Source organism: Panthera tigris, chromosome F3 (genome assembly GCF_018350195.1).
Source record: "Panthera tigris isolate Pti1 chromosome F3, P.tigris_Pti1_mat1.1, whole genome shotgun sequence".
NCBI lineage: Eukaryota > Metazoa > Chordata > Mammalia > Carnivora > Felidae > Panthera > Panthera tigris.
Window position 1 is genome coordinate 8,776,098 of NC_056678.1, and position 13,979 is coordinate 8,790,076.

Here is a 13,979-nt window from a genome sequence, read left to right on the forward strand (position 1 = left end):
CTAAGGTGAGAATTCTGAGCCTTTTCCATAAAGTCCTCCTGTTGGGTGGGTTCTGGTCAATTAATCAGTGCTCTTTTTGCCGACCTTATTCAGTCTGTTATGAGTCCAATGAATCCAATGAACTCTTATTTAAGCCCCTATTTTAGTATCATGTTTACAAAGCTATCACAAAAGAACCTATCGCATGCCATGCTGAATAACATATATTGCCATCACATAGCCCTCATTTGCCAGTCTAGAGACCATACTTACAGAGGAGGTTAAGCTAGTCTGCATGGCACGTAGCTGGCAGTCCCTCCCTGACTCCTTGTGATCACCACGTTTCCCTTTAAGTTTTCAAAACTCATCCACTCTCTGATTGCTTAAAACCCAAGCTCTGCAGCATGAGCTGTGTAGGCTCTTCACAAGCTGTCTCCAATTTGTATACGAGCTTCACCTCCACCAAAGTCTTTCCCTCTCTTTGAAACCAGCCATACCAATCTTTTTGCTGTTCATCAAACACTCATCCTTGCTCATGTTTCTGCAGTCCAGCACATGTTATTCCACCCACCTGAAGTGCTTCTGTGCTATTCCTCCTCTTTGTCCATCTGGAAGATTCCCATCAGTTTCAAAGACTGATAAAATGCCCTTGCCTCTCATCTCAGTGCTTTCCTAACACTTTTTATGCACATATCCTGAACACATCACAATACAGTGACTTACCCATTTGTCTCCTCTGTCTTGGGAAGGTGTGTTCATCATCAGAGACTAACATGATGCCTGGTGTCATGGGGACTTAATAAACATTTACTGGATTCTATGACAGAACTTTCCTATGGATAGAGTCTGTGTACCAATTTAATTTGGGTATCGATTTTCTCTCTTATTTCAGGCAAATTGGCTCTATTTTGCTATCATCTTTTCTTTACCGCACTTTAAAAGTTCCTGAGAATTTCTTTTCCAAGTTCTTTCAGGACAAAAGAATGGAACTGCTCTGACTCTGGAGACAAACTTTTTAAAACAATCAAGAGCCCTTTTACCAATTTTTCCTTTATTCTGAGTCTCGGTTGCCTCTTAGAGGCAACATCACATACTGGGAGAAGCATCAGATTTGGATTCTAAAGATTGGGCTTAAGTCCTGGCTGTAACTCTGCTGAGCTGTGTGGCCTGGAGAAAGTAAGTTTTTTTCATCAAAATCATGCTTTTTTATTTATTATTTGAAGATTATCCCTTCCATTTTTATTGTTTTTTGTTCTAATCATGTCTTCTATCATTTCCAATTTGAAGACTGTTTCTGGCTAAGAGTTTGGAAATCAAATAAGAAATGAATTGCTCTGTTTTCCCGTCTTCTGGGGTCATAACCCCATGGCCCCCATCCAGCTAGGGGTGCTCTGCCCCCGGCCCTGCTGCCTGCTGAAAGTTCTAAATATGGCCTGTTCTTGCCATGCTTAGCCCTCCTGCAGGGGCACTAACTTTTAGCTCTTGTGTTGCCATTCTGATCCTGTTACTTGGTTTTCACTACATTCTAGATACTACATCCTGCCTGTTGCACGGACTGTTTTCAATTACTATAGTTACAGCCACCCCTGATGTCTGACCAGCAGAAGGGATGGTTTATTTCTATGCCACTGCTTCTCTTGATGTGGTCAGTATGATCACCACCAGACTGTCTTTTCAAAAGACTTCATTTGCCCTGAAATGTTGTGTCATAATCCATGCTCAGCTAATTTTCTAGTGAATCAAAAAGTGTATAACATTTAAAAATGGTGTCATTCAGAAAGTAATCTAGTTCAGAATTTAAACCTTTCAACAGAAAGGAGAGAGGAATCAACTTCTGATAAGGACAAATTTTAGTTTTTTAGTCTTTTCCTTTGTCAGCCCTCTGACATTGTTATGGGAGTTCTAATTAGCAGGAAAATGGCCATAAAATGGACAAAAGAATGGTAAAAGTGGAAAATATTTCATTAATGGGGTTTTGTGATCTAAATAATTGAGAATTAACTACAGAGAAGAAGGTTTTTTTTTTTTTTTAACCTGTCCATGGGGTAAGATTTCACAAACCACTTTTCTTTGTTCACTCTGCTTCTATCAATCTCAAATCAATTATCCCTGAAAATGCCATTGCAGTATTGTGAACAGTGCAATCTCATCAACATTTTCCTCCTCTTTCTGCTTGCTCCTGTGTCGCTCACAATTCTTTCATGTAATAAAAGCCTCAAATTAATAAAGTGCTTTCTCCTAGAAATTCAAAATGCCTTTTCCACATTACCACTTAATTAATTCTCAACCGTTCCTCTGTGAAGTGGGTGTATGGTGGGAAAGAGAATTATTCTTCTCCTTCATGACACACAGGAAATGCATTTTAAGGGTGGAGCATTTCCAGCCACAGTGAAACTTGAGTTGAATTCAGTTTTGCTCGACGTTTTTGACTGGATTCTTTGAGTCCAGCCAGTCTTTCGACAGAATCGTGTTCATGGATTTATTCACAAGAGATCAGCAAATAATTATTTGGTGTTAATTATATGCCATATTCTGTTCTAGACCCCAGGAATGCAGCGATGAATAGGAGAGGGAAAATCCCTGACCTTACAGAATTTACTTCTTGTAGGGGGAGACAGACAGCAAACAGTAACTGAGTAGTACAGTATACTAGAAGGTGATGGATGCTCCGAAAGCAAATAAAACAGTGTAATGAGAGAGGGGAGTACAAGGAGAGTATATAATCTTAATTAAGGTGTGTAGAATAAGCTTCACTATTCTAGAAGAGGCATCAAATGACAGGATGCCATTTGAGTAAAGAATTGAAGAAAGGAAGGGAGCAATATCCGAGGGACAAGCATTCAAGGCAGTAGGAACAGCCAGTGCAAATAGCTGTGGCAGCTGCATGCCTGGAGTGTTTAAAGAATCAAGGAGGGCAGTGTGGTTAGAACAGAGTGAGTAAGAAGGCGAACAGCATAAACTGAGGTCAGAGGAGGTAACATGGTGTCAGAGCATGAGGCTTTTTGAAGATACCTTGAGTGACATGGGGTGTCTTTGGAGGATTTTACATGGACAAGTGACATGGCTTCATTTTAAAGTGATCACTGGCTGCTACATTGAGAACAGATGTAGATGGGGAAGGATGGGAGCAGAGAAACCAGTTAGGTCATTGTATTCACCCAGGAGAGATTAAATTGTGGCTTAAACCAGGTTGGGAGCAGAGGAGGTGGTGAGAATTCTGGACGTAGTTTGCAGGGAGAGGCCAACTGGATTTGCAGATTGGTCTGTGTGTGAGTTGTGAGAAAAAAGAGAAATTTTATCCTCTGAAAAAGAATGGAAACTTCTTGAGGGCAAAAGTCACATATATTTCTTTAGATTCTTTATATATACAACACATGTATATGTTATATAACATATACTTATGTTATATATGTGTATGTATGACGTAAAAATGAAAATGTAAAAAACACACTTTCATGCACAACTGATAAAAAGGAAAGGAGGGAAGGAAGTAGCTCACAGTTTGGGAATTCTGGAGCCCCTAATGATTTGCAAAAATAAACACTGCTGCTATGGGTTAAATTGTGCCCACACTATGACCTGGTTTGGAGATTGAATCTTTAGAGAAGTAGTCAAGTTACAATGAGGTCAGTGGGGTGAACCCAAATTCTATATGACTGATGTCCATATAGAAAGGGGAGATTTGGACACAGAAACAAACACAGACGACAGTGTGAGGAGACACAGGGAGAGACAGTGACCTACAAACCAAGGAGACAGGCCCTGCACAAATCTTTCCTTCAGAGTCCTCAGAAGAAACCACCTCTACCCACACCTTGAGTTTGGACTTCTAGTCTCCAGAACTGTGAGACAATACATTTCTGTTGTTCAAGCCACTTAGTGTGTGATAATTTGTTACAACAGTCCTCACAAACTACTGAAACTATGTCCAGTATTTAAAAAACAAATCAAATTCTATTTTTTTCCCAAGATACAACTGCTGAAGCTAAAAACAAACAAAAAACAAAACAATAACAACAAAAACCACGAATGCCATTATTTGGGGAGAAATTCTATCCACCTAGTGAAGTAACAGGGCTCTTACCTGGTCCTTGGAGTTTTATCTGGAATGGAAAAATGGATGCATTATTACATCTTACAATTTAATTTGTTTGACAGAAATATCAGAAAACATAAGGTCCACAAGGAAAATGATAAAAACATGATTTTAGCTGAGGATCACATATTTACATGGTTTTGGAAAGAAAGAAACAGAAAGACATGCCACAATATCCATGTTGTTTGCTGTTTACAACATAAAGGGCCATCATGTAGGAGGAAAGTACAAAAGAACATATTAAAACCTTATGTTCTAAGATCCAGATGATCTAGTCTAATTCCCTCAAGGTTAGATAAGAAAAAAAAATGTGAGTCCCAGGAGTATTAAGGTAATAAGACATAATTTTGCTTCCAATGCACAATAACACAAATTACGATCCGTCTAATGAGGCTTAACAGTAACAGAAGAAGAAATGGTGAATCATGCTCTGCCCTGAGTTTTGCTCCATTATATTTGCCTTGCAACCATAAGTAGCCATAAGCCATCTTGAGTTATTAGTGCCCAGTGAGAAAGGCGTGAGTTAGGTGTGTGGAGGGAAGACAGGTGCCAGGAGAGAGGAAGCAGACAGAAGAATGACAGGCATCTCTGTGGGGGACCCTCGGATTTTTAAAAACTCATTCTGTAGCTAGAGGCACTTTTCAGGTGTTTTTCATAGGGCTTTGGAGTCACACAGCGCTGTGTCCGAGTCCAGACTCTGATATTTAGAAAGTATACAATCACAGTCAAGTTTCCTAACTGGAACATCAGTTTCTTTTCATAGCTTATGGGGTAGATTTTGTCAGAAATGGTGAGAATATTTTTAATGTGTTTAGAGACAGCATGAATTCAATGAGTGGTCGTCTTATTACAGTCATTGTCCTAATGGGTTTTAGAATTTGCCTTTGTGCCTGACTGGAAACTCCCTTCCTCGTCACCTTTCAGGTAGACCTCCTATCAGTCCTTGAAGAGCCTGGTTGGAATATCAACTCTTTTCACACTTTCTGTGGTTCAGTTTTGCACTTTCATGTATCAATGGCTTCGAGGTTTTTGTCTCTGTAACTTGGATTTCTTGTGGAATAGTGAAAAGTACCAGGAAGACTTGGATTTGAGCTCTGCCAGAGAGGTAGACAACTCAGTCAGAGAAGTAGAAACACTGTGAACGCAATGGAGTAAGGGGAGTATTATGGGAACAAGAGCTTATACAATTGTGAGGGAAGCTGGGGAAGTTATTTTCCAGAAGAAGGAATGGGAAGATCTGAAAAAAAGACACTATTAACCCCCCTGAGGTCTTCGGCAAGTGGGTGGGCAAGTTGAAGTCTACAGGGGAAGCTGGGGAGCCAGGCATGGCCAGGTGCAGGAGGGGGACCATCAAAGGAGGCTGGCAGGAAAGTCAGTGGAAAGCTGTGGTCTTTGTGTGGCTGCTGCCTTTGTAGGTCCACATTCAGTCTTTTATGAAGTGTTTGGGGGTACCATTGCTCAGGAGGGGAATGAATTTGGAAGACCTGAATGTGAAGTGAGGGAGAGCAAGGACATACTAGAACCTTCTGGGACTTGGTACATGTCAACACACAGACTGCAAAGGCCACCAGAGAGGAAGGTGCTATGTTCCTTGGGTGCAGCCTCACTGTTTTCTCAATCTTGCACAAATTCCTCTCCTCACTTGAATACAAGGAAGGGCATCCTGGGAAATGTAGTTCCAGCTAATCAAGTTGACACAGCACAAACCACTACAGCCACTTAGTGGTTATGTGGGTTGTATGGGGCAGTTTACTTAACCTGTCTGATCCTTTCCTTCCCTATTGGTGCATCGATGTAAAAGAGATAACAGTTATAACCACCTCTGCAGGGTTTTAGAGGATTAAATGAGATAATAATGTAAACAATGCATTACTAAATATAAAGATTATGTATCAGATTGTTATTAGATACATTGATTCATTTAGTTAACATGCACCTACTGTGGGCTAGGAACTATCCTATGCCTGGAACGTATGGCAATGAGTTAAATAGACAATATCCTTGTTATCATAAAGCTGAATCAGACACCAATTAGGTATCCAAGTGGAGAGCCAGTTGACCGACTGGATTTCAGAATACAGACCTACATTAAAGTATACATTTGGAAGTTATTACTATTTAGGTAGCATTTAAAGATGTGGGTCTGATTTAGCCCACCTAGGGAATGCATGTACATTTAGAGGAGAAGAGTCCCACAGATTGAGATCTGAGGCACTCCAAAATTTAAGGGTGAAAAAGCAAAAGAGAAACAAGTAATAGCCTGAGAAATAGCAACCAGAAATGCAGAGGAGAATAAATGTAGAAAGTTTTTGAGAATGTGAAAGAGATCAACGTTAACAACTGCTGAAAATCCATTTGATACGATAATTGACCGTTCACCATTGGTTTAGTAGCATGGAGATAGCAGGATAGAATAGGTTCAGGACAAAATGAAAGCAGAAGACATTCTTGGTGCCAAAGAAGCCAAAAAAATAGGGCAAAAATAAGCGGAAAGTGTGTCAAGGGAGATTTTATACATGTCTATACCTACATATAGATAACTTATGCAAGATAATCTAGATCTAGACCCAGGTATAGATATCGATGTTCTATCTATATGATGGATGGATAGATGGGGTCCCAAGCATCTGGGGTGTATTTTATATCTCATGCATAAAATATACAAAGTTGGCTCTATTCTATATGCTAGTTTGTTGATTGATAAGAATGGTCCATCAGTGCTGAGCACGGGCAGGGCCCCCTTCCTCTAGTGATGCAAAGGAGAAACCTTGCTTCCCTCAGGCAGCTTGCCCTTAAGAGGAAAAGTGGTCAAGCTGAGTGAGCATACCCAATTATTCTTTCCAAATTTATTAATCCCATTCATGCCAGCTTTCCAGAAGTAGACTGAGCAAAGAGGAAGAGAGAGGGGCTGAAGGGGGAAGAGGTAGGTTCCGGGTAGAACAGAACGTTTAGGAAACGTTAGAGAAAAAAACAAAAATGAAATGACAGTTTTGGCGCAAAACAGCATACTTTCCAGAGCACACAATGGAGAAACTTGGGGAACTGGGGAAGAGAGGGAGATGGGTCAGACCAGGGTGTGTACAAAGCAGTTTGGGATGGGAACCTTTGCCCTGTAGTACTTAGAACAGAGGTTAGAGAACTCTTTGCCCCTTGGGTGAAACCTGCCTGCCCAGATGGGACTGGGGCAAATGCACTGGGCCACATGGCTCTGGTGACCCAACCAGGGGTCACTTCTATTCTGTGTGCAGCTAGGATGTTGAGAAGGGGCTGTCTTGATTATCCTGTCTCTTTCTCCCCCACACCTGGCCCAGCTGAGGAAAGAAAGCAAACTCGATATTTATAGCTTCCCAAATCTGCCCCAGAAAGCCAGAGACACAAGTTTCTTTACTATAATTGGGGCGACACTGATTTTGCTTCTTCATGTCGTTCCAACCCTTACAGCGGAATTAATGCCATCGACTTGGAGGAATAATTCTGGGGGATCAGCACCCCAGGGCCTCTTGGAAACCTGCAGCAGGTGGGAGCAGGGGCGGAGAGGTGGGTCCTCTGAGCACCTCCCTTGCAAGAAGGCGGCGCGCACGGGGGATGGGTGGCCCTTCGGTTTCACAGGTGGCGAGGCTTCCAGCTCGAGTGGGCAGCCTCCAGATCGCTTCCCATTGCTCAAACTTAGGACGAAGCCGACAAAGCCGCAGGCGGCGGGCCGCAGGGCTCCACCGGTCCTGGCCATTTTCTCGCCTCCCAGGACTCGCCGGCATCTCGCCCCGCCGTCAGTTAAGCACAGCGATAATCAATCATCCGCTGCCCTCGCACTGTCAGCGGAGTCAGCAGGCACGTGATGAAACGCGCCGGCTGCGCGGGACTCCATCCAGCCCTGCATCCCTGCATCCGCGCGCCCGCCCTGCCCTTCCGGCTGCCGCTCGCCGCTCTGCGCGGGCCCCCAGGCCGCCCGCGGCGCCCGCACCGGCGGCCGCGCGGGGTGTGCGCCCGCGGGGCCGGGGCGCGAGGGCGGGCGGCGGGGCGGCCTCGGGGCGCCCGCGCCTCCGGCCGCCCGGCCCACGTGACCGCCCCTCCTCCCGCCTCCCCAGTCGCGCGCACGGGCCGGCGCCTCGCCTGCGGCGCGCGCTCGGCTGGTCCCCGCGCCCGGGAGCAGAGGCGGCGGCGGGAGCGGGCCAGCCAGGCGGCGGGGAGGGGGGGGGGGAGCGGGCGCGAGCGGCGGGCTGCCGGGGCGGCCTGTGCACGGCGGCGGCGACGGCGGTGGCCTGAGCCGCGCGGTTCCGCATCCGCCGAGTGTGATGAGGCTGCCCTGCGTCGGGGCTCCGCTCGCCGCCAGCTGACAGCGCCGGCACCCAGCCCGCCCGCCAGGGCTGACGCCGCGGGGCCGTGACCTTGGCCGAGGAGGTAAATAGGGGAGGTGGGAGGGGAGGAGGCGGCGCCTCCCCGCGCGCCCCGCACCCACCCTCGCTCGGCGCCCCGCCGCGCGGCCGCCCCGGGAGCCCCGCGCCCCTGCCGGGCTGCGGGCGCCGCGCTCGCCCAGGTCCGCGGTGCTGAAACTGCTGCCATTTGTGGCGCCCGGAGAGCCAGGCGGCGGGAGCTGGGTCTCGCTGGTCTCCTCCGCTTGGGCTGGTTGCTCTGAGGCTCCTGCAGCCGGGCTGCCACGCGCGGGGACCCAGGTAATGGCCCGAGGGGTTGGCTCCCACCAGGTCCCGTGTTCGGGACGGATTCTGGTGCCTTTTCGCACAGACCGGGCACGGTTCCCTCCTGACTTCCGAAGTGCAGTGGAGAGGAGGGAGCGGGTGGCGGGCAGTGGCGGGCAGTGCCGGGCAGGTGCAAGTGGGCGAAGCTCCCCGGCTCCCAGAGGGAGACCCGGGGAATGAAGAGCGAGAACGGCACGCGGACTGGGCCTGTGTGATGCGCTGCCTGCGGGGAAACTAGCCGGATACCTGGGCGCGCGTGTGCCGCCGCAGGGTACTGCCTTTCCGCCCTTTTGGGAAAACATCATCAAGTCGCTATGCAAGTACTGGGGACCAGAGAACTCTCTGTAGCGCGGAAACGGTAGCCGTGGGTTTTTTAGGTGAGCCTCAAACACTTTTGAAAACGAGTATCCAGAAGATCAAGTCACTTAAAACCACAGCCCAATGACTATTCTAACTGAAAGACTGTCATTTCTCACAAATCCCTGGGGGTACAGTAGGTGTATATTCAATTTTTAAAAATCTGTTTCTGTGCCGCTTCCTCCAGCCAGCCTCTCGGCAAGTGTGCCCGGTGTGGGAGCTGTGGATTAGGAAGACGATTCAAGTCAACCCCCTGAGCACCACCACTCACATCTCACTGAAGTCTCTCTAACCCTCTGCAGGGCAGACCGATCGTCCAGTGCCTGAGAGCTGACCAAGTGTGGGGTGACATGGCCCAGGGGAATAATTACGGGCAGACCAGCAACGGGGTGGCGGATGAATCACCCAACATGCTGGTGTACAGAAAGGTAAGGATTTCTTCACTTTCTTGAACAAAGGGAAACTTTTGTCTTCCTTGATTTTGTTTTCTCCCCGGAATATGTACTAACTTTGTGGCCTCAGACTTCCCAAATCACAAAGTACGCACACTGTACTTGAAGATGGTCTGAGATTCTCAAGTGTGTAGGGACGCAGTGAAGTGAATGAGGCTGGCCGTACTCCTCCCTCAGCTTCCCGGCCGACTTCACGCAGATTAACCTGCCATCAGCAGTACCCGCAAGTCTGGGCATCACATACTTTGTTACACCTGTGATTTTGTAGCATCCGTAGTAGTTTTCAGAAGCTTTTTCGTATACTCCCCTAAGCATTTGAGTTATAAGGGTGGTATAAAGGTATCGCATTTTAGAGATGAAAAGACCACTTTGCAGTTCAGCAACAAGAGTTAATGTGCCTGTGAATCTATGGTTGGTGTTAACAGTTTACTTGCGACTAAACTTTTCTTGTTTTTTTTTTTTTTTTTTGTGTGTGTGTGTGTGTGTGTTTTTGGTTTGTTTTTTGTCTTAGCCTAAATTATTTTTTACTTTGGGTTATTTTTATGGTTTTGTTTATGGGTATTTATGTTCCAGTGCCATATGAATCGTACGTAAACGTTTATGGTTGTTTTTTTTTTCTTGCCACCAACTGATCTGATAGCTTTATACATTTTATTGCAGCTATCAGCAACAAACTTCTAGACACCGAGCCACCATAATAAAGATGCATTTGAATATTGTGTGTGCTTTAGAGTGGTTGCTTAGGTAACTTCATTCTGGTCATAATCAACAATAGTCCTAAAATTAAGGAAGCAATATTCTTTATTTAACTTCTGTGCCAATCGTTTCAATTGCATTTTATGCTGGGATTATTTTTCCTTAGCATATTATCTGTAGCGCTTATGGGGCAAGATTCCTTTGGTTAACATTAGCAATAACGAAAAGGAAGTCATACCTTGGAATCAAGAAAATTGTTAAAGGTTTTAATTAGCATGAGCCCATTGAGGAGTCCAGGATGAGTTTGTGTATTGTCTTTCATGAATAAAGCTGAAAAGCTGTCTGCTATTTTGACCTGTGATAAATCTAACCTCTTCTATGTGGGCCCAAATCACCAAGAGATGGTGACGAGTATGTGTTTGAGGCATTATTGGTATTGCTTTCATGTGAAGGTGAATGGACATCCTGATGCAATGTTAGTTGTTTTTCTCTTTAGCCATACAAACAGTATTGTATTGTGTACCTGTGAATGCAGTTTTTTGTGTCTGGGACAACACAGTATGATAGGAAATAAAAATTGGAGATTAGTTGCTTATTTTAGACCTAGAGCATCCCAACTGGATAATCAAGAACATAATCCACTTGAGCCTAAATTATTATGATTGTATTGCTACATCGATCGAAATAACTGGATATTTGCCCATTCTAAATAGAATTCGTTCTGAGAAGAGCTGTTTGGAGGGCAGTTATGTGTTTTTAAGTAAGTTACGATATTTTTATTGTTTGGTATGCTTTGAATATTAAAATATGCAAGAGATGAGAATCATAAGTTCTATCTTCTAGGCACGTGCATGTGGAAAGCTGGACTTTTGGATGTAAAATTACAGTAGTTAGCTACTCTTGTTTGGTCAAACACTATATTCTTTTTCTGGTTCCTTATAGAAGGTTAGGGTCACATTGATCAGACACCTAATGCTTATCTTGATTAGAAATAAACGTAATATGACATGAATCTGTGTGTCTCATTTAGTCAATTATTATGAGAATAAATGAAAATATGAGGCTAGGAGTTTTAGAAATAGTTATTAGATTATTTAGGGTACCTGAGCTTCCTAGTGCTAATTTTGAATTTGCTCTGTAAGTTGTTGTGTGACCACCAAATTGCTGCTAGGGCTACTGGTAAGTTAACAGACTATGTCTTCAGGGAAAGAGTATAATGCCTCATTCTTTTCAACACTATCATTTTGTTGGTTAAGCTTGGAAATGCTTGTATTACTTATTTTGCCCTCCTTTTATTACTGTGTTTAGTATTAATGACACAATTTATTTTTAGAAAATATTTCTCTGCTAAATCATTTTCACACAAAAAATAACTCAGTTCAGTAAATTGTGCTCATAATGCTTGATTATGGATTGCCTATCTATCCTTTTATTCTCCAAGCGCACATATTTTGTATTTGTGATATAAAGAATAATGTATAAATACCAGATAATTTATATAATAAGACACACATCAAAATGGCCCATGTCTGTTTGGAGACATACAACCTGACATCATGGTTTCATGTGACCGTTTTACCCCTGTTTCTTGCATCTTGTTTATATTTATATTTTCAGTAGAGGCTAGATTTTAATGTGAAGAACAGCAAAGTAATTGGAGAGACGTATAGGACTGGTATCTGTTACTAGGATGTTTCATCTCTACCTGCTTAAAGGAAGAAGCACTGGGTTACAAATGCATGCGTAACATTCAAGAAGTCAATCACAGGTTTAGAAAAGAACTTGGGTACCATGGCACATTGCTCAGTAACAGTGGAGAGAGTGGATAAATTGCTGTTTTTATCCTCTCATGCCAGTTTTCCACTTTTGCTTCATTGTTGAAACACAGTTCTTGGAAATAGGTTTTGAGCTAGAAACATTCACCGGTGTTCTCACTGTTTCCCCTCCCCCGCAGGCCACCTCTTGTTTGCACCAGGATTGTGGTGATTCACACACACTAAAGACATGTATGTGCCGTTTCCGTTTTATTGGGTAGGCTATGAATGACACGTAGTAACACATTCCTGTGAGAGAGGGGAACAGTGAATGGTTAGCAAAGTGGAATGCACAGACAAGAGCTGGGATGCATGCGTTTCTTGTGTTCATCAGATGTGTCTCTCTCTTGTGATTACTCTCATCCAGATTATAGGAGTTCCTCCAAATGATGGGAGAATTCTAAAGGTCTCTTTCCATGGAGAATTCCATAGTGACGTTATGGAAAAATATACAGTGTGTAGAAGGATGATGCTCCAGGCAGAGTGAGTGTTGCTGTGGTGCAGGCTATGGACAATCGTGGTGCTGCCTCACGGTCAGGGTTGGGACCTGCAGGTCGGCCTGGGATGTTTGTGAGCAGCTTTTTGGTTTCGTGTGAGGCACCTCAGGTGGAAGGATGGGGTAAAATATCTAAAGGGTATTAAGAGATACAAACTTCCAATTATAAATAAGTCACAGGGATGAAAACTACAGCATAGGGAATATGGTTAATATTGTAATAATGTTGTATGGTGACAGATGGTGACGACAGTAGGGTGGTGAGCAATGAGTAATGTATAGAGTAATGTATTAGGGTGTTGTACATCTGAAACTAATATAACCTTGCACTTCACTAAAAGAATTTTAAAAAGAAAGTGTCTTTGTAGGCTTCATTTGATGTCAAGTACATTTTAAACATCCATATGGACACAGTATACGCCTTACCAATTTTTCAACTCATAACACTGTTTTTTCATAAGCAAGTGATGAAGTTAGAGTCATTATGCCATTTTATGTATTTGAGAACACTTTATTTGAAAGCTCATAAGATATGAGTCTCGGCCACATTTAATTTTCGGGCTTTCTAGGCTCCATCCGGGCAGGCTGATGAGGCTCCGTGTAGACAGAGCCTGATGTGGGGTTTGAACTCACTAACTGTGAGATCGTGACCTGAGCCGAAGTCATGTACTAGAACAAGGTTTTGGCTTTGGCTGATGAGGCCCAAACACTGCTCCCTTCTCGCTCTGTTCCACAGAGCAGAATCCTTGTTCTGGACGCAGCACTGGCTGTGGAGGACGGCCGAGCTAGAACCCAGGGTGCAGGGACACACATTCCAAATCTGGTGTCTGGCCAGCATGCTGCCCACTAGACAGGATACATCACGTTTTGTCCAGCAGCTGACATTCCCGCATTTGAAACACAAAATATCTAGGGCACCTTGGGGCCAGTATTTCAAATGGTCTGGAATGCCGGCCTCTCACCAGCAGAACTGCTCACAATGACCAATAATTTTGCTATTACTGCAGCAGCTATTTATGCTTCAATGGCCAGAAAAGAAAGTCAAAATATTTTCCTCATTCACTACCTTGGTGGGATGAATGTGTTTTTGGATGGAGCAAACCTGTGCCCTCACCTTATCTCACCTGCCCTCTCCTCTGTCCTTTACCCTCACCTCACCTCGCCCGTCCTTTCCTCTGTTCTGTGTCCTCATCTCACCTCACCTCACCTCACCTCACCTCACCTCACCTCACCTCACCTCACCCGCCCTTTCCTCTGTCCTGTGCCCTCACCTCACCTGTCCTCCCCTCTGTCCTGTGTTCCTCTCCTCTCTTCATCTCCCATGTGCTCACTCTCCTTCCAGTTGCTTTTTCCTTTTAATTTCTAATTTTAAAGACAGACCTAAATGTGAAGGTA

General features: G+C 44.5%; 1 protein-coding gene across 6 annotated transcripts in view; it reads left to right on the forward strand.

Annotated features, from left to right (window-relative positions):
- The first annotated feature begins 8,304 nt into the window (after positions 1 to 8,304).
- Positions 8,305 to 13,979, forward strand: part of RGS7 (regulator of G protein signaling 7) — a 516,778-nt gene continuing 511,103 nt past the window's right edge. For 4 of the 6 annotated variants that reach the window (XM_042976049.1, XM_042976052.1, XM_042976056.1 and 1 more), the window contains exons 1-2: positions 8,305 to 8,473; positions 9,429 to 9,554. In XM_042976049.1, coding sequence (XP_042831983.1) covers positions 9,477 to 9,554 — 78 coding nt within the window. In that variant the 5' untranslated portion in view covers positions 8,305 to 8,473; positions 9,429 to 9,476. Of the gene's footprint in view, positions 8,474 to 8,690; positions 8,746 to 9,428; positions 9,555 to 13,979 lie in introns of those variants that run through there. The other 2 variants (XM_042976051.1, XM_042976050.1) reach the window with 2 other exon arrangements.